The sequence below is a fragment of the Triticum dicoccoides genome, chromosome 7B (genome assembly GCF_002162155.2).
Source record: "Triticum dicoccoides isolate Atlit2015 ecotype Zavitan chromosome 7B, WEW_v2.0, whole genome shotgun sequence".
In the NCBI taxonomy this organism is placed as follows: Eukaryota; Viridiplantae; Streptophyta; class Magnoliopsida; order Poales; family Poaceae; genus Triticum; species Triticum dicoccoides.
In genome coordinates this window covers 34,642,248-34,661,327 of record NC_041393.1, presented here as the reverse complement: position 1 = coordinate 34,661,327, position 19,080 = coordinate 34,642,248, and the positions used below count along the sequence as shown (strand labels likewise).

Here is a 19,080-nt window from a genome sequence, read left to right as displayed (position 1 = left end):
AAAAACGGACAGTTTGGGATGCGGTCGGCCATTGGGTGCACCAAAAGCCGTACTACCGCAAACGGACCACCGTGTCTGTCCTTCCCCAAAGGTCCGTTTGTGGGGTCATGCGTGGAGTTGAACTCAGCATTGCCGTGCTACACGGACTGGACCAGAGTACAGTACCGGTCACACCACACGGTCAGTCAGTCAGTGTGTCCAAGCAGTATAAACCAGTGTACCCAGCGGTAGAAAACAACATGACCTCGATCGTGTCTTTGCTTACCTGGGCGTGTGCGTCTTCATACGGTAACATTCGGGGTCGACGTGCTTGACGGGTTATAAATCTTACTCCTAAATGACTTGCCGTCCAGTCCCTTTCCTATCCCCCTCGACGTAGATTGAGGTGGTTGATCCAAGCAACTGGAGCGAAGGGTGCAAGCCAAAAGTCAAACATAACAGACGACTGGGACTGGAACATCGGTATTCAATTGCGTAGGCAATGAATACTTCAGTTTCGAAAAACCATAGTTTTTTTCGTTTACGGTTTAGAAAAAAAGTGGTCAGGACATCATTTCTTAATACTAAAGAAACATGGTATTAGAGACAATATGTTTATAAAACTTTGATATTTGTTGAACCCAAACCCCTTAAAAAAAGATTTGAAAACTGTGGTTTCTGAGAAAACCATAATGTTCTTCAAATAATTCAAAAAGAACTAGCTTAAGTCTTCGTAGTTGCATCTTTTATTTTACCCTTTATCGTTTTATCTTGCAAGTCTTTTTTAGGGGTACCTTTCCACTGTAAGTTGCTTGGCAAGTTTACATTCATTTATTTTCAATCAATTCTCCGTTGAACACTTGCACCACTTCGTCAGTCAATGTGTGAATTAAATGCGTTGCGTCCATTTCACTAATAAATGAGTATGAACAGCTTTTTACTATTGACATATACACAAACGCGTGTATTATGAAGTCATTGCTAATTTAACAAAAAGTCGCACAAATCTCAAAACTAACTATGAGTGGCTTAGATTTTTGGTGGGTGTGGTTGCCGTGTGCTACTCGTCTGCATCCGCTTACAACCTGCTTACATGTCATTTTGTTTATATGGAGGAGAAAAATATAAAAAAGTAAGGAAAATGAACTCTTATGCAAAAGCTTAACTATATGTGTATTCTTAGACAAATACAATAAATGTTAAAAAAGAGAAAGAGAGAAGATAGAACAAACTACTAATGTAATAACCAACCTTTAGAGCATTTACAACCGGACATAGCAAATATAACCCCTTAAACGCACGCGGATGTGCCCGGTCTGTCCGTTTTGAGCCCCTATTTATCCGTCCGTGCAACCCCACTTTTCATTTTTCTTCTCATATATCCGGTCACTTGCACATGATTGGTCAAGATGAAGAGATAGAAAAAAAAAAGAGGTGGTCGGGTAGGGCCGCGTCCTATGTGGCGGAATGTCCGAGCGCGGCCGGGCGTGTCCGCGAGCCCTCGTGTTCTCCTCATATTTAAGATGGATATAAGAGTTTGCGGACAGCCCGGGCCTATAGGATGATACGAGGGATCTAGTTGGGTCACGTTTTTCCTTCTCTCTCCTGCCCGGTCACTGACCGGGCACGTCCACGAGCGTCTGAGGGATGGTTTGAGGTGTCCGGCTGTAGATGCTCTTAGCTCACACTATTGGAGTGACCGGGCACGTCCACGAGCGTCTGAGGGATGGTTTGAGGTGTCCCGCTGTAGATGCTCTTAGCTCACACTATTGTATGAATGACGATATGGCAGTTTCATATAGCCAGCACTATTAACCATGCTCGCACCCAACCACCAACAACCAGCCGACTACAATTAATCACGGTGGCCCTACTAGTGTAAGAAGTCATCGTGTAGACTAAAATAGTTTTTGACATAGATTTCAAAATAATAAGCATCGGCCAGATTGCAGTGAGCAGCGCTCGCCGTGTCCCTCGCGCCGTTCAGTCCTTTTCAAACTACTAGGGAAGGACTGCAACTAAATTATGGAAGCCACGTGAACCTGGGTGTATATAACTACTAGGACACAAGGTGCTTCCTCCTGCGCACTGGATACATGAAAAGTAAGAAGAACCGGACGGATGCCATGACCATGAGAGTTGCCTACATCTTCAGCACATCCATCTCATTCCTTCTCTTGCTTATCTCCCTTGCGCTTGCAAAGGATCATGGCATCAGCTACCATGGACCAGGTTCCTCCATCTCCACCAACAGCAGCAGCAACAGCACAACCACCACCATCCTTTTATCGCCCAGCGGTGCTTTCGCCTGTGGGTTCTATAGGGTGGCCACCAACGCTTTCACCTTCTCCATCTGGTTCACCGGCTCATCAGGGAAGACCGTCGCTTGGACGGCTAACCGCGATGTGCCCGTGAACGGTAGGGGATCTAGGCTCTCCTTCCAAACGGACGGGGGCTTGGCCCTGCTTGACTACGATGGCACGGCCGTCTGGAGCACCAACATGAACGCCGCTCGTGCAAGCCGAGCAGAGCTTCTCGACAGCGGCAACCTTGTCGTAGTGGATCAGGACGGTCGGCAACTTTGGAAGAGCTTCGACTCACCGACCGACACGCTTCTGCCATCCCAGCCCATGACCCGGTACGTACAGCTGGTATCTGCATCTGCCAGGGGTCTGCTCTACACAGGGTTCTATACGTTGTACTTTGACAGTGACAATCAGCTAAAACTCATCTATGATGGCCCCGAGATTAGTAGCATATATTGGCCCAACCCTGCCAACAAACTGTGGGTAAATCAGAGGAGTGCTTACAACCGTAGCCGCTATGCTGTTCTTCAACAGACAGGCCAGTTTTTCTCGAGTGACAACTCGACATTTGAAGCTTCTGATCTTGGTGAAAAGGTCATGAGGAGGTTGACTCTGGATTACGATGGCAACCTTAGGCTGTATAGCCTAAACGCAACAAGCGGCGATTGGTCAGTCTCTTGGATGGCACTCCACCGAGTCTGCGATATACATGGACTCTGTGGCCAAAACAGTCTCTGCAAATACATACCAAAGCTCGAGTGCTCTTGCCTCGAAGGCTTCGAGGTGGTTGATGCAAGCAACTGGAGCAAAGGGTGCAGGCGCAAGGCAAACATAACAGCCAGCTGGGACGACCGGAGAAGACATGAGGCAAACAACATGGCCACTTTTTCGTTCAGTAAGCTCGCACAAACTGACTTTTACCAGCATGACTTGGAGTACGCAGACTCGGTGCCATTCTTGCAGTGCAAAGAGGCATGCTCGGACAATGTTGATTGCCAAGCTTTTTCGTACCGACGAGGAGAAGGCAAATGTTATCCAAAGGTCTCTCTTCTGAATGGCAAGAACTTCCCAGACCCTTACAATGACATTTATCTGAAAGTTCCCAAGGGAGTGATGTCTACGTCAGAATTGGCTTCTACAGTAACCCACGAATGCAAAATTCATGAAAAAGAAGCAGACACTTCATCGCGGATGTTCAAGGGTGCCATTTCCAAGTTCAAGGTTGGCTACTTCCTTTCTTCAGCATTAACGCTGCTTTGCATCGAAGTAGCTTTAGTCATCGCTGGTTGTTTGGTAGTTTACAAATGGAAGATAGGACCAGAGGTTACAGATGAAGGTTACATGATAATATCCAGCCAGTTCCGAATATTTAGTCACAGTGAGTTACTGAAAGCAACCAATTGCTTCCAGGAAGAGCTAGGAAGTGGTGGGTCAGGAGCAGTTTACAAAGGAGTCCTTGATGATGAAAGGACGGTTGCAGTGAAGAAGCTAAACGATGTGATCCATGGAGAGCAGGAGTTCAGGTCTGAGCTAAGTGTCATAGGCAGAATTTATCATATGAATCTGGTCAGAATGTGGGGGTTTTCTGTCGAGAAGACGTGCAAGCTCTTGGTTTCTGAGTTCATCGAGAATGGTTCTTTAGACAGAGCTCTATTTGATTACCAAAGAATAATCCCTGTGCTCCAATGGAACCAAAGGTATAATATTGCACTTGGGGTGGCAAAAGGACTGGCCTATCTCCACCATGAGTGCCTTGAATGGATAGTGCATTGTGATGTCAAACCAGAGAACATATTGTTAGATAAAGACTTTGAGCCCAAGATTGCAGATTTTGGACTGGTTAAGCTACAAAAGCGAGGATCAAGAGCACTGATGTTGTCAAGGGTACTTGGGACCAGAGGATATATTGCACCGGAATGGGCTCTAAACCTTCCAATCACTGGCAAGGCCGATGTTTACAGCTATGGAGTAGTTCTTCTTGAGTTAGTGAAGGGGGTTCGGGTTTCTAGTTGGATGGTCGACGCTGAGGAGGTGGAAATGGCTGTTAGATGCTCTACTGAAATTCTTGAAGAGAAACTAGCAGGCGAAGACCAGTCATGGCTTCTGGAGTTTGTCGACCACAGACTGGATGGAGAATTCAACCATTCGGAAGCGATAGTAATGCTTAAGATAGCAATATCATGTGTGCAAGAGGAGAGGAGCAGAAGACCGAGCATGAGCCATGTGGTCGAAACTCTGCTTTCACTTGTGGAATAATGTTCAGTGTAGTATTTACTATTGTTACATCTAGCTGATGTAAGAATAATATTATGTGATGTTGCAGAAAAGGCAAGCCTTTCCTTGCCATATGTGGAGACTCTCCGGATTTGTACTAATAACTAGTTTCTTAAGATGGAGTACTAACCAGTAACTGATATTTCATTTTGTCTTTCTGTTTGGATGCTTAATTCCATATAACATAACACATCTACTTTCAGTTATTTGAAGAAATCAATCCTAGTGAGCCAGACTGATTGCAAACAGAAATATACCAAATCTAACATGAATAGTAGGTTGGAACAATCCATATTATTCTGTGATGTTGCAGAAAAGTTGATGCAAGCCTTTCCCTGCCATAGGTAGAGACTCTCCCGAAGTCCGGATTCGTATCAATAACTAGTTTCTCAAGATGGAGCACTAACCAGTAACTGGTATTTCATTTTGTCTTTTTGTTTGGATGCTTAAGTCCATATAACATAACACATCTGCTTTTAGTTATTTGAAGAAATCTGCAATCCTAGTGAGCTAGATTATTAGCAAACAGAATTTGTTGCGGAATCTAACATGAATAGTAATAGGTTGGATCAATCTATAGCCAGTTGTACTACTACTTGATTTATCATGCAACCAACAGATTAAAGAACAGAAGAATCAACAATGACAGGGAGTGTCAAAACAATCACCAGTTCACCTGAGCACCTCGAGGTCGGCTCGGTCGACGCGGAAGCCGGCGGGGAGGCAGGGGATGCGGGAGGAGGCGCCGGCCACGAGGTTCCCTCCCGGGCCGTCGAAGCGCACCGCCGCAGGAGGGGGGCGGGAAGGAGGAGGAGGTGCTGTTGGGGTCGGAGTCTCGGAGAGGAAGGCGAGCGACGGCGAGGAGGGGGGAAGGGGAGGAGCGAGTCGAGGAGGCCGGAGAGGTAGTAGAAGGCGAGCGGGTAGTGCGAGCTGGAGCTTCGCGGTGACGCCGGTGAGGGCTGCCGCGGCGCGTCTCTGGAAGGGACAGGGGAGAGGAGCGACGCGCACCAATTCGATAGCTGTTTTTTTTTCTTTGAGGAAAACTGCTCTTTTTTTCGAGGGAGCTGTTCGGCTTAAGCTTAGCTGCTTACAAAAATACTCTTTCTTTATTTATTTATTGATTTATTTATTAAGAAAAGGCCTTTGTGGCTAGTTTCGTTAGGATCAAATCAAAATTACATCATCCACCAGCTTATTGACCGGACAATCCGGGGTTCATCGGTCCAAAAAAGCGAGTTCTTATTAAAAAAACTGTATCTAGCTAGCTCATATGCGACCATATTGGTCAATCTAAAACAACGTTTAGAAGAGACCTTCCCAATCAAAGAAACTAAACCGGTGCACTTGGCGAAAATTGATGCTGCTCCATTCCACCACTGTGTTTGGCCAGTACAAAACTTTATGACCTGAAGAGAATTTGATTCCGCCTCGGCCCTATGAAATTCGAGGGAATTGACAGATTCCAATCTGTTCTATGTTGTCATTGCTTCAATTGTAACCACATCTCCAAATGCATTGTGTTGCAATAAAGTTACCTCTCTCGTCACGTATATCGTATGTAAATGCATTGTGCTGCAATAAAGTTACCTCTCTCTCATCACGTATAATCGCCGTTGATGCTCCAGCACCCTCATCCGCAAAGAATGTTGCGCCCACATTAAATTTGATAAAATTTGGGTCAGGTATCTTCCATACTAGCGGTTGATGTACAACTCCCCCCCCCCCCCTCTATGTATCCTGTGCGGACTACTTATAGAATCGACATGCTTGTAATTTGCAGGAGTACAACGTCACACGTCTAACTAAATTTAAGTAAGCAATGCTAGTGGGAGACGTCATCTAACCAACATAGCATCGTCGTGTCTACAGCTTTTCAATAATCGTATCCAATTGAAAACGACTACGTGTGCAACTATAACTATTATAGAAGCCAACAAAAATAATCGCCGTGTTTGCATCGATGGGATTAATGTATCAAGAGTTTCATATAAAAAAGATAAAGATAAAATTGGCTGCAATTTTTTTGCGAGAAAATAAAAATTGATTGCATTTCCTAAACCAAAGTGTTGCATCTGTACAATGAATTGAGTTTCATAAACGATTAAGATAAAAAAAATGACTGCATTTTTTCTGAACCAAAAAAGTGTTGCATCCGTGCAATGAATTGGGCAATAAATTTGACTGCATTTTCACCTAGAATTGAAAAAGGCCCTAGATCATGGAAAAGGGTTGTCCCTGCATTTCCTGTAAATCCAAACAAGTTCGTGGCTGAATCCTCGGAAAGAAGGAGAGATCAGGGAGGGTGCCTTGGGGAGAGAGAGGGAGAGAACAGTGGGGAGAAGGAGGCACTTGCGTAGGTTGCTGCTACTGCGGCTGCGCGTACAGCTTCTGCTTCTAACTAGCTGGAGGTTGCCATGCATGACCCATGAGCGCCGGAGTATGGCGGCCACGTCCACTTCCATACATACATGTGAGAGAATGAACATTGCCGTCGGGCACGTCGATACCATCCAGCGGCAATGGCGGGCTCTGCTTCCACCAGCAACAGCAAGAACTTACACGGCAAGCAGCACGGGGCCCAGACCTTGGCGGCGAGAGCCAGCACTGCCACGGCTCGTGCCCAAGCAAGCTAGAGCGGCCATCTCACATGCATGGCAGAGAACAAGGTACACAGCACAGAACCTGCAGGGGGTCGCAAAGAGAACCACGGCAAGGCGACGGCGAGCTGGCGTGGTGATGGGGAACCACGGCAGGAGGTCGGCGACGGCGAGCTGGCGTGGTCAGGAGGCCGCGCGAGGGAGAACGACGGGGGTGCGCTGGCGGCCGCACGCATCTCTCCTCGAGTCCGACTCCAGCTCGGCGACCTCCTGGCTCTGCACGTATGCATGCCAACGTTTTTGAGTGGCAATTTTACACCTAACAAGGCTCGGAAACACTGCAGAATTCGCTCCTGGTTCACGCGCTGCTTGGTACGCACGCTTCTCTCCTTAAGTCCGAATCCACCTCAGCGACCTCCCGCTGGATATAAGCCTAGCTAGGGCCGCTGCCCGGCAACTCACAGCACCTTCCTTTCCTTCGCCGATCGAGCCCTCCTGTCGTTCCTCTGCAACCATCAGCACGCCCGCTCTCATGGCGCAGTGCTTGGCCTCGACGATGCACGACCAGATCCGTCGTGATCTCGAGCGCCGGAGGAAGGTCGTCAACGCGGCGAGGGAGAGAGTTGCAAGGAAGTCGTTTGCGCCGCCGTCGCCACGCCAATCGGCGCTGATCTCCTCCACGTCAACAACCGGCGCTGTTACCATGAACCGGGCCAACGCTACGAAGGAAGGGGTAGCAAACAAACGCTCTGCTCCGAAGCCGCCGCCGCCGCACCGACCCAGGTTCATCCCGTTCGCCAGAATCGCCACAACCAATGCTGCCGGCAAGAAGATCGAGTACTTGGACCTGGGAGAAGCTCCGAACAGGCCCCTTGTCCCGCGGAAGATGAAGATCCTGACCTCGTCCGCCATGAAGCTCTCCGGCGTAGCGAGCGTGAGAATTCCCGAGAAGTCATCTGCCTCTCCGTCGGCATGCCGATCCGCGCTGATCTCTTCCGTCTCAAACGACCCTGCCGCCGTCAAGTTGGCAAACGCTACCAAGGAAGTGGTTGGAAAGAAACGCTCTGCTCCGCTGCCGCGGCCGCACCGACCCGCGCTCATCCCGCTCGCGACGACCAATGCTGCCGGCAAGAACATCGCTTACACGGAGCTGGGAGAAGCTAAGAAGAGATGCACTGCCCCGCCCCGCCGATCCTCGCTTGTCCCGGCCGCGTCCACCCTGAAGGTTTCAAGCGAGATTAGCATCTGTGATGTAGTGCAGTAGGTTGCACCTGTGGCTATTCGCGATATCAGTACTGAACTAGTGAAAAATATTACAGTACAGTATTTTTCTTGTAATTTGGATCGGAGTAGTTGACTTTTGATGGCCGACAATTGTTTTCCTGCAGCTTGAGTTTCATTGATTGATGCCATCGCCGCCAACACTGATTTGTCCATCCCTCACAAAAAAAAACACTGATTTGTCTGACTGAAGCTGATTTCCAATTCATTAGCAATAGCTGCCCTATTTGTTTCACCTGTATCTTTTTTTTTTGTCTGTCATCCAATTCATTAAAATAAAATCAAAGAACTGGACACCCTTGTGTTTGCAGGAAGTTGTGTCTCTGACAAAAATGGGCCACGCTCCACGACGACATACTTTCCGTGAGGCTTTGAAACAGGAACTGGGCATTAATCTGGAAGCCTTCACGAAACGTTATTTGGGCCTACCGACAGCGGTGGGGCGCATCACTAGTGGCTCTTTTGAACATATCGGAGAAAGAAGCCGTAGTAGTATGCATGGATGGGCAGAACGCTACCTAGCGTGTGCGGAGAGGGAGGTACTTCTAAAATCTGTTACACAGGCCATTCCCACCCACGGTATGAGTTGTTTCAAGTTAACAAAAAAGGTCTGCAAACAGCTCACATCATCCATGGCAAAATTCTGGTGGAGTAGCTCCATCGACAGGCGTTCGCTGCATTGGATGTCTTGGGAGAAGCTGTCCGCACCAAAAATACAGGGCGGGATGGGCTTTCGGGAGTTTGAAAAGTTTAACCTAGCGCTTCTCGGGAAGCATGGCTGGCGGCTCCTAACCCATCTGAATACCCTCTGTTCGCGAGTTCTCAAAGGAAAATACTTTCCTAATGGAGAATTTTTGCAGGCTCACGCTCCAGCTTCTTCCTCCGCTACATGGAAGGCGATTATAGCCGGGCGTACAGCTTTGCAAACAGGCCTAATCAAGAGGGTAGGCAATGGCGAGTCAATTTCTGTTTGGAATGACACTTGGATTCCTACCACCACTTATCTCAAGCCTACAGGACGACAAGGGACCGATCATATTGAGCGTGTCTCTGAACTAATCGATCACCAGTCTGGAACTTGGGATGTTGAGGTAGTGAGGCGAAATTTTCTTGCACCTGATGCCGAGGCAATACTAAATATCCCAATTCGGCTCAATGGTGGAGAAGATACCCTAGCATGGGCTCTTGAAAAGTCCGGCGAATACACTGTGAAATCAGCTTACCGTGCTCTGGTGACTCGAGACGAGCTGCGTGCTCTAGAGGAAGGGACGGTAGTGGAAACTTCAGCGTCAGAAAAACAGTTGTGGGCCGCTCTTTGGAAACTCAAGGTCATACCTAGAGTTCGGGTTTTCTGGTGGAGGGTGCTCCGGGGCATCCTTCCAGATTATGCTACCTTGCACTATCGTCATATCCGTACCACATCGCTATGTGATCTTTGCAAAGCTATGAACGAGGATCTGATGCATGCCTTGGTCCTTTGTTCTCATGCTAAGGCCTTCTGGACAGCAGCAAAAGAAGTACTTGGGATCAAACTTCCAAGGCTACACCTGCATACATGGGAGAGGGACTTAGTGGTGGATACTATGTTCTCCGATTCAGAGAGATGCAAAATTATTACTATCATGTACTCTATTTGGACCTCGCGGAACAAATGGACACATGATGAGGAAGGGTACAACCCAATGCAGGCGGTTAAATGGGCCTGAGATGATCTAGCTCTTTTGGAGCTTCCGAAGGACCATTGCCGATCGCGTTCTAGCCAAGGCTGGATTCCACCAGCTCCTGGCTGGATCAAGATTAACACGGACGGGGCGATCGACAGCCAAGCTTGAACTGGAGGTGCAGGGGGGGTGGCGCGCTCTCATCTCTCCTTCATGGGTGCTTGGAGTAAGCCTTTACCCGGTGTCACGGATCCCTTCATTGCCGAAGTTTTGGCCATGCGAGAAGGTGTCATATTTGCACAGTTGAGGGGCTACTCGCATGTGGTAATGGAGTCTGATTGCCTAGAGGTCGTGAATCTCTGGAACTCGCATTACAACCCCAGGTCGGTTGTGACGCCTATCTTCGATGAAATTAAGGGAAGAGCCATGGAGTTTGCTTCTTTTTCGGTTCGACACGTCAATAGGGAAGCCAATGTTGGAGCTGACCTATGTGCTAAACATGCCACTGCTTTATCGGTTTCAGATTGTTGGTTGGAGTCTGCTCCATCCTTTATAGCTGCAAGCCTTATGGCTGATTGTAACAGAATTTCTATCATGCAATAAAGATCCCTATTTCCAGTCAAAAAACAAAGCTAATTGAGTTTTTTTAGAGAATATGCAAACAAGCATTTGCACTATCCTTTTTTGTATGTGGATGATATCTTGCTTTGCTAGCAGTGATGTTAGTCTGCTACAAGAAACCCAAGAAATTCTTGTACTCAATTTTTGATATAATAGATCTGCATGTTTTAGGCATAGAAATTCACTGAGATAGGAAAAGTGAAGTTTTTGGACTATCGTAGAAGGCATATTTAGAAAAGGTTCTTAAAAATAATAATATGCATACGAGTAAAGCCACACCTGCTCCTATAGTCAAGGGCGACAGTTTTGGGAAATTTCAATGTCCCAAGAACCAGTACGAGATTGATCAAATGAAAGCAGTACCATATGTTTCGGTTGTTGGAAGTTTACAGTATGCACAAGTGTGCACTCGCCCTGACTTAGATTTTATCAACGAGGTACTCGGTAGATATCAAGACAATCCAGGTACAGAGCACTGAAAGATGGTAAAAAAAGCATTGTGTTATGCGCAAGGTACGAAGGACCTCATGCTAACCTACATGAGATCTGATTCCCTAGAGATAAGAGGGTATCCAGAAGCAGATTTTGCGGGAGACAGAGATGATAGAAAATCCACGCTAGGATACGTGTTCACTCTCGTTGGAGGGGCTATTTCGTGGAAAAGCTCGAAACAGTCAATAGTTGCATCGTCCATGATGTATGCAGAATTTATAGCTTGTTTTGAGGCCACGGGGCAGGCAATATGGTTAAAGAAATTTATACCTGACTTGAAAGTGGTAGATTGTATTGACAAACCACTAAAGATGTACTCTGACAACCAGCCCGCGGTATTCTATATATGCTCACAACAACAACTCGAGTAATAATGCTGTCAAAATAATAGAGATAAAATATTATGTTGTGAAAAATAAAATCCAGGATCACACTACAAATCTTGAGCATATAAGGACAAAGGATATGCTTGCGGATCCGCTTACGAAAGGCTTACCATCCAATGTGTTCAAGGAACACTTAGCTGGCATGGGTTTAAGGAAAAGCCTATGACTCCTGGATCATGAGAGGCCCAAAAGAAACATAATTTGTTTCAAAACAGAAAAGTATATTGTAGCTGTCTGATTCTATCGGCAATTGAGCTGTGACGATGAAACATGCTCTATGTACCAATCGGTGATGAAACTTGTAAAGTACAAAGTTAAAAGTAATTTGAGACCAAGGGGGGGATGTTAGATTGATCTGCACCCATTTGACCTCAACGGCTCAACGGGCCCCTTGGCATGCGCCCTGATCGGGGACGCCCAACCCTCTTTTGGTTGGTGGGCCTCTGTCGCCAGCACTATACAGAGAGGTGGGGGCCAGACGCACAGATCACGAGGTTCATCGTGCGCCACACACCCCACCGACACCCCAATCCGATCTAGGTTAGTGCTAGGCTGACGGGAAGCTCTGCCGCCGCCTCTGCCCACTCGCCATCACCATTGTCACCCTCCGCCATGGCCACCAGCTCGAGCTCATCGAGCCAAGGAGAAGGTAGACTACTGTCAAATCTCTAATCTACCCGATCCTAAGGATCTAGTATCAGTTAAAACACGAAACAAAGAACACCAGTGTAGACGAATGGAGCTGCTCGCAGGCATGTCATCGCTGTTGGTTCGTTGGACTAAATTAATACTCCAGTGTACACCAATGTAAGAGATCGTCAACAGACATGACCCCGGCTTGAGCTGTGCGCATTGACACGTCCCTGCACTTCACCTAACCAATCAGATCACCCCGTGTCACCCAACCAATGGGATTTCTACTGCAGTTTCTTCTCCACCAAGTCAATACAAGCAAGACTAATATAGTACTACCACTCTCTCATGTTTAATTTATGGGCCAGTGCGTGAATCAAAGGGCAATACATAATTTAGACAAATGGGCATATGAATCTCTATATGTACTGTGGCTCCCGACTGTACGATAGCCATCAAAACAAAGTTCCACTTGCACTGCCATAAACTTGTCTTCTCTCACCTCTCAACCAAGACACCAATTGCTTCCGCACGGCCATGAACCTAGCCTCAATTCCATGGGGATCCGTGATCCGCGGCATCCTAGGCCTTGTGCTTCTGTGGCAGGCCACCCAGCTGCTACACTGGTTGTGGTGGTGCCCGCGGCGGTTGGGGCGGGCCCTGCATGCACAGGGGCTCAGAGGAACTCCGTATCGCTTCCTCACCGGCGACATTATTAAGGCCAACCGACGAAACAGGGGGGCATGGTCAAAGCCCATGTTGCTGGGTTGCCACGACATTAGTCCTCATGTCGCTTCGTTCCTCCATGACGTCCTACGGAAGCATGGCAAGATGTGTGTGTCGTGGCTTGGCCCGACTCCGAAGGTAACTATTGTAGACCCTAGCCTAGGCAAGGAGGTGATGTCCAACAAGTTTGGCCATTTCGAGAAGCTCAGGTTCCCGGCGCTGTCGATGTTGCTTGCCAAAGGTGTGGCGGACTACGAGGGCGAGAAATGGGCCAAGCATAGGAGGATCCTCAACCCCGCATTTCATCTCGAGAAGCTCAAGGTGCGTACGTGTAATTTTGTCACATAAGGCACATATGACTTTTATGTGTATATCTCTACCTCTCTACCTACTAATAAAACAAGTATTGCTTCTGGTCGTCCGTCTAAACATTACCCTCGAAGTTGCCATATATTACCCGCTATGCCATCTAAACGGAAAACGATTCGTTTTTTGTTAAGACACCGTCGCTATAAGTGTTTTATAGGTACGATACCCATCATTTAGCACATGTGAGCTGGTGGCGTAGTGGCAGCAGCCTGTTTCTCCCACTTGAAAGACCAGGGTTTCGAACCCTGCGTTCACCATTTTTTCCAACTCCTTTTTCTCACCCACCTCATCCCCCCTGAATGTCTTCATGGGCCGGCCCGCGGGACGCGGCATCTCTATTTTTCTTCATCTTTTTGTCTTTTCTTTTCTTATTTCTGTTTTTTACTCTCTTTTTTGAGTTAATTCAAGATTGAAATTTTTAAAAAAGTTGCAGATTTTGGAAAAAAAATGGTCGAGAAATCATAAAATGTCTACGAATCTTAAAAATGTTTGAAAAATCATAAAATTTTCGTGGTTTCAAAAAATGTTGGTAATTTTACAAAGATTTTGGAAAATTATAAAAAAAATTACAATTTGGAAAACAATTGTCGGGAAATAAAACCATGTTCTTGATTCTGAAAAAATGATCATGTATACAAAACATATTCGCGATCACGAATCTAAAAAAATATCCATGAAATTTTAGAAAATTCTCAAAAAAAAATCAACTTTTCTGCGAATTTTTCACTAATTTTAAAAAACCATTGATTCAAAAAATGTTCAGGAATTTAAAAAATATTCATGTGTTCAATAAATGTTCGTCTAAACAAAACAAATGTTTACGAATTTTAAAAATGCCCAATTATTTAGAAAAAAATGTTTGTCAATTCCAAAAACTTTTTGACGTTTCAAAAGTCTTCTATGTCTACGTTTTGATCAGTTTTTGGAAAGTCTTTATATGTCTAGGCGTTGGGAGTAGTTCGTGGTAGATGAGATTTATTTTAAAAGTTTTAAACATTTTCTTGCGCTACACAATGACAAGTGTGTCATGCGGTGGCAAGCTCATTGTCTTGAGATTTACCATGTCGAATGCATTGTGATCATGTGGACATCACGTCCATCATCAGCGAGAGTCGGAAGAAAGGTAAATGGCAAAATGATGAGCCACCGTGTTAAAATAAAGGATGTTGATTGGGTCATACTTATTTGACCAGAGTGTAATTTTTGTATCTACCGTTGCAACGCACGGACATGTTTGCTAGTGCTTGTAAATACTCATTGTGATTAAGTGTGGGCTATGGCTAAATCTCTCGCAACTCATGCTACCTGCGTTTTCTGCGTGCTGTGAAGAGCTTGTTGGTAAATGGATGCGGTCCCTTGACCCTAACAATTCATGCGAGTTGGATGTCTATCCAGAACTTCAGAGCCTCACCGGAGATGTCATTTCTCGCACTGCATTCGGGAGTAGCTACCTTGAAGGAAGGGAGATTTTCCAGCTGCAATCCGAGCAAGCCGAGCGCCTCTTGACCAACCTGAAGAAGATTATCATACCTGGTTACACGTGAGTTAGCACATGGTACCATGTAAACTTCAAAGTATTTACCACAAACCAGTTATTTTTACTAATTATGTATAAGCGTGTAAATTTTTAGATTCCTGCCTACAAGAAACAATCGAAGGATGCATCAAACTAACCGAAAGATTGAATCCATTTTGCGTAATCTAATTGAGAAGAGAATGAAAGCAATGCAAGAAGGAGAAAGCACCAAAGATGACTTACTCGGTCTAATGCTCCATTCAAGCATGACTGCCACAAATGAAAATAGTCAATCCATCCCGGGAATGACAATTGAAGAGGTTATAGAGGAATGCAAGCTATTTTATTTTGCAGGATCGGAGACAACATCAGTATTACTCACATGGACAATGATAGTACTAAGTATGCACCCAGAGTGGCAATACCGTGCAAGGAACGAGATCCTTGGCATATTTGGGAAGAACAAAACCTGAGTATGAGGGCTTTGGTCGACTCAAAACGGTGAGCAATGTTGGAATTGCTTGATTTCATTGAAACAATAAAACTGTGAAAGTGATTTGGACTTATAAAGCTTATATATCAATCTACGACCGATGCAGGTGACCATGATTCTATATGAGGTTCTTCGGCTATACCCACCGGCCATCACATTCATTCGAAAGACATGCAATGATATGAAGATCGGAGGCATCGCATACCCAACCGGCGTCCTCATCGAACTACCCGTGTTGTTCATCCACCACGATCTTGAAATTTGGGGCAACGATGCGCTTGAGTTCAATCCGGAGAGGTTCGCCGAGGGGATCTCCAAGGCATCCAAGGATGTGGGTGCATTCCTCCCATTCGGTTGGGGGCCACGGGTCTGCATCGGCCAGCAATTTGCGCTTCTTGAGGCCAAGATGGCAATGTGTATGATTGTTCAACATTTTGAGTTCAGCCTTGCACAGGCATACACTCATGCACCGCACAATGTGACATTTTTGCGTCCGATGCATGGTGCTCAAATTAAGCTCTACGCGATTTGATCATTATGTTCGCTCACGCCTCATTCATTGCCATGTGTGCACTCATGTAGTAAGACTTTACTTGGAAATTTGTACCAATGTATTGTGTATGTTTTCTTAGAAATAAAAAGCCAACACATTTGGGCTTCCTTGTTCGATCTATAACCATCTGAAAATATGGTAGTCGGCTTTTATTATCATTCTATGATGGAACAAGACACCCAAAGTTCCAGCAACAAAGCACAATACGTTGTGAGGGCTCTCTTGACTTCTGGAAATTCCAAGCATGAGTTTTGACCTCGCTGAAAATTTCTTTTGAGAATTTAATTGCAAACTCTCTCTCTCTCTCTCTCTCTCTCTCCTGGTTTATCCTTTTAAGTAACACATAATGTCAAATCTCGTGTGTTTTTGGTGCAGCGTCAAACACCCCTTTCAAGCAATTTATGTCTTTTTTACTCTTGCAGTGCAATCCAACACATGGGTCAGTGTCCTTTTAGAAGGGAAGACTACTCTAGAAGTATAGGATAAAAACACACACACACACACGAGGAGAAGCAAAACTGCGACGGCGCTCTGGGCCCAAGTCCAACGCTTGTCTTGCCACGCGGCCCAGTTAAATCCACGCAAGCCCATGAAGCTAGACAGCCCTCCCGTGACTCCCGTTCGGCTCGCTAGTGGCTGCTGCGCTTCGGTTGTTTTAGTCCCACCTCGCCCAGCCGAGGAGGATCGGATGGGAGAGCCGGCTATAAGAGGAGAGGCAGGTGCGACGTTGTTCCATACTTACCTGGACGGGGTCGACGGGTGATCAGGAAGACCCGTGGCCTAGGCTAGTGGCCCACATTGCACATGGTGGGTGCGTTGGCTTACCATCTTCCTAAAATGGGAGAGTGGACGTCATAATTTGTGGTAGAGGGGGTACGCGTTCGCGCGGCCCCTGCCAAATCTGCAAAATTAAACTTTGGTCCTTGTCCTCACATTGTTACACAGCATGCGCTGTAGGAGCAAATTTACGCTTCGGTCCTTGTACATCTTTTTAGCAGCGAACCAAAATTACTACCTAAATTCTAAAAAGTGCAGCTGCACTTTTTGGAGCTGTCGAGCACACACCATCATCGACCGTCCGATCGTCTCAGGTGTCTCTCGGTCGGCGACGCGCCTTGTCGAGCATCCCAGCGGCCAAATGGGCCCACTCACACACGGATAACGACCCCTCCACCACACGCGTACACGCATTCTGCCTTCACAAATTTCCCCAAATTCACCATCGTCGATCTTGAGAACCACCGGAGTATTGGGAGATTGGGCTGCGCGTGGGTGCCATGACCGCCGGAGTATTGGGAGGCTGGGCTGCGCGTGGGCGCCGTGGCTGCCGGAGTAATGGGAGGCGGGGCTGCGCGCGGCCGCCGTGGCCGTCGGAGCAGTGGGAGGTGGGGCTGCGCGCGGCCGCCGTGGCTGCCAGAGTAGTGGGAGGCGGGGCTGCGCGCGGCTGCCCTGACCGCCGGACTAGTGGGAGGCGGGGCTGCGCTGCATGTCTGCATCTACTTCAGCAAGGTCAAGGACGTCGGCAGCGGCGACGACGAGCGCACTGGTAAGGGCGCCGCGGCTACGAAGTGGTCGTACTACGCCAGGAGGGTGCCACACGAGGAGGGGTTCCTGCTGGGGCTAGGCGGGAGGGCGTGGTGGACTACCGATTTGCTCCACGGCCGGCGGGGAAGCTGCTGGTGGACACTGCTCACGCTGTGGTTTTCACTGTTGCAGATGATGTGGTTGTTACAGAGGCAGATGTCCGCTCGGGGCATTGCAGACAAGCGTTGCCTGCTCAGGAAGCAGCGGGTGGGATTTTGACAATGTCCAGGGCATGGATGAAGCCAAGGAGGAGCTTGTTGAGGTGAACCTGGCCTCTCTACTTCGTACTCGTGATTGTTTTCCGTGGTGTTGATTCCATGATGATGAATAGGCAATAGACATAGTGCTTTGACGTAGCAAGTCAGAGGCGATATAGGAGGTCGAAAAGGGGTGTGTCGACGTGGAGATGTGGGGACTGGAATCTTCGACGATTTGAGCCGGAAGTGTTCAAAACTTGCCCATCACATGATAATTAGTTGCTAGAGATGTCGGCACGAGTTGCCCAGAAATCCACTCCCGACAGTGTTGGGCTTTATTTCGCCCAAAACTCGCCCAACTAAAATACTTAGTTGCAAGAGACGTGGCACGATTTGCCCATAGATGTTGTTTTAGCAACAAATTGATTTAACTTGCACAAAATTTGTTATTTCTAACTTGCCTAAATCACCGAAGTTTCATTATTATTTTTGTTATCCGCTATTTTGATAGACTGAAATAGCTTTTCATTTAGTCCACCAAATAAGCAAGACATTTCATTTGTACCATAGTCAACCATTGTTTTTAAGGCATCCCACCTTGGACGCTTAGCGGTACGGTGCACTTGCAGTGTCTTACAATTATGCCCGCTTTAAGCGCTTAGGCGCCAGGAGGGCTGGTGCTCGCCTTAGGTCGCCTTACCACCTTATAAACAATGTAGTCAACACCCAATAGTTTTGTGCTACAAGGCTAATGACTCCATCACCTTCAGTAGCTCCTTGCGCTAAATACATGCTTTGCTAAACAGCACTGTGATATTAATCCCAATTTGGCTTCACAAATGCGCTTTATGTCACCTGAAAATTAAAACTCATTATATGTGAGAAACTGAGGATAGCAGAACTGACGAGCAGAGGACTGTGAAATATTTGCAACATAGTACTGTACAATAGGAGGCATCCTCACCATACAACGAGCCATTGTTGTCAGGGAGGATTACCAAAAGAAGCTCAAGCTCCTTTCCTTTGAGTTTTTTTGGTGCAGCGTTATACACATGCTTAAGCACCTGTACTGCTTGATCTGGTCTAGCTGAATACATTGGTATACCAGGCTCACTGTTGAACTCCTGCAATACCATTTAACAAATAACAATTACTTGAAAAATATTGCTATTTCGTACATTATCTATATCGGAATTATCTGTTGAGTGCAGCACAACTCCTAGTGTGGCTCCCCCCTTCTCACAAAAGTTGCATAACCATTGGTACGTAGTTGCTTGTTTTCACTTTTCGACTTGCCCAATGTTTTCGCGGTCCTCTCTGTTGGATGTGTGGTGGTAGTGAAGGTTTTCGCGGGGGTCGCGTGGTGGTGGTGGCGATTTTCAGGGCCTGATCTCCGTAGTGCGCCCGCTGGC

At 46.9% G+C, this 19,080-nt stretch overlaps 1 protein-coding gene, 2 long non-coding RNA genes, 1 other non-coding gene and 1 pseudogene across 9 annotated transcripts in view; 4 read left to right on the top strand and 1 right to left on the bottom strand.

The window, feature by feature from the left end:
- Positions 1 to 1,885: 1,885 nt before the first annotated feature.
- On the top strand, positions 1,886 to 5,025 carry LOC119335678 (putative receptor protein kinase ZmPK1). The gene has a single exon (XM_037607773.1). It carries the CDS (start codon positions 2,076 to 2,078, stop codon positions 4,539 to 4,541), a length of 2,466 nt encoding a protein of 821 aa, XP_037463670.1. The 5' UTR covers positions 1,886 to 2,075; the 3' UTR covers positions 4,542 to 5,025.
- A 7,742-nt stretch (positions 5,026 to 12,767) lies between these two features.
- On the top strand, positions 12,768 to 15,866 carry LOC119338558 (annotated as a pseudogene).
- Positions 15,867 to 16,621: 755 nt separating this feature from the next.
- Positions 16,622 to 16,783, top strand: LOC119342242. Its single transcript, XR_005165476.1, has one exon. It is a non-coding gene; the product is annotated as a U1 spliceosomal RNA (small nuclear RNA).
- Positions 16,784 to 16,996: 213 nt separating this feature from the next.
- The window catches only part of LOC119337026, a 7,305-nt gene continuing 5,221 nt past the window's right edge, over positions 16,997 to 19,080 (top strand). Inside the window, exons 1-2 of one of the 6 annotated variants that reach the window (XR_005162985.1) lie at positions 16,997 to 17,433; positions 17,604 to 17,733. This is a non-coding gene — a long non-coding RNA (uncharacterized LOC119337026). The remainder of the gene's footprint in view (positions 17,434 to 17,603; positions 17,734 to 19,080) is intronic. The other 5 variants (XR_005162988.1, XR_005162986.1, XR_005162987.1 and 2 more) reach the window with 5 other exon arrangements.
- The window catches only part of LOC119337027, a 5,050-nt gene continuing 4,163 nt past the window's right edge, over positions 18,194 to 19,080 (bottom strand). Inside the window, exons 2-3 of the long non-coding RNA XR_005162990.1 lie at positions 18,633 to 18,792; positions 18,194 to 18,523 (exon numbers count right to left, since the gene is read on the bottom strand). This is a non-coding gene — a long non-coding RNA (uncharacterized LOC119337027). The remainder of the gene's footprint in view (positions 18,524 to 18,632; positions 18,793 to 19,080) is intronic.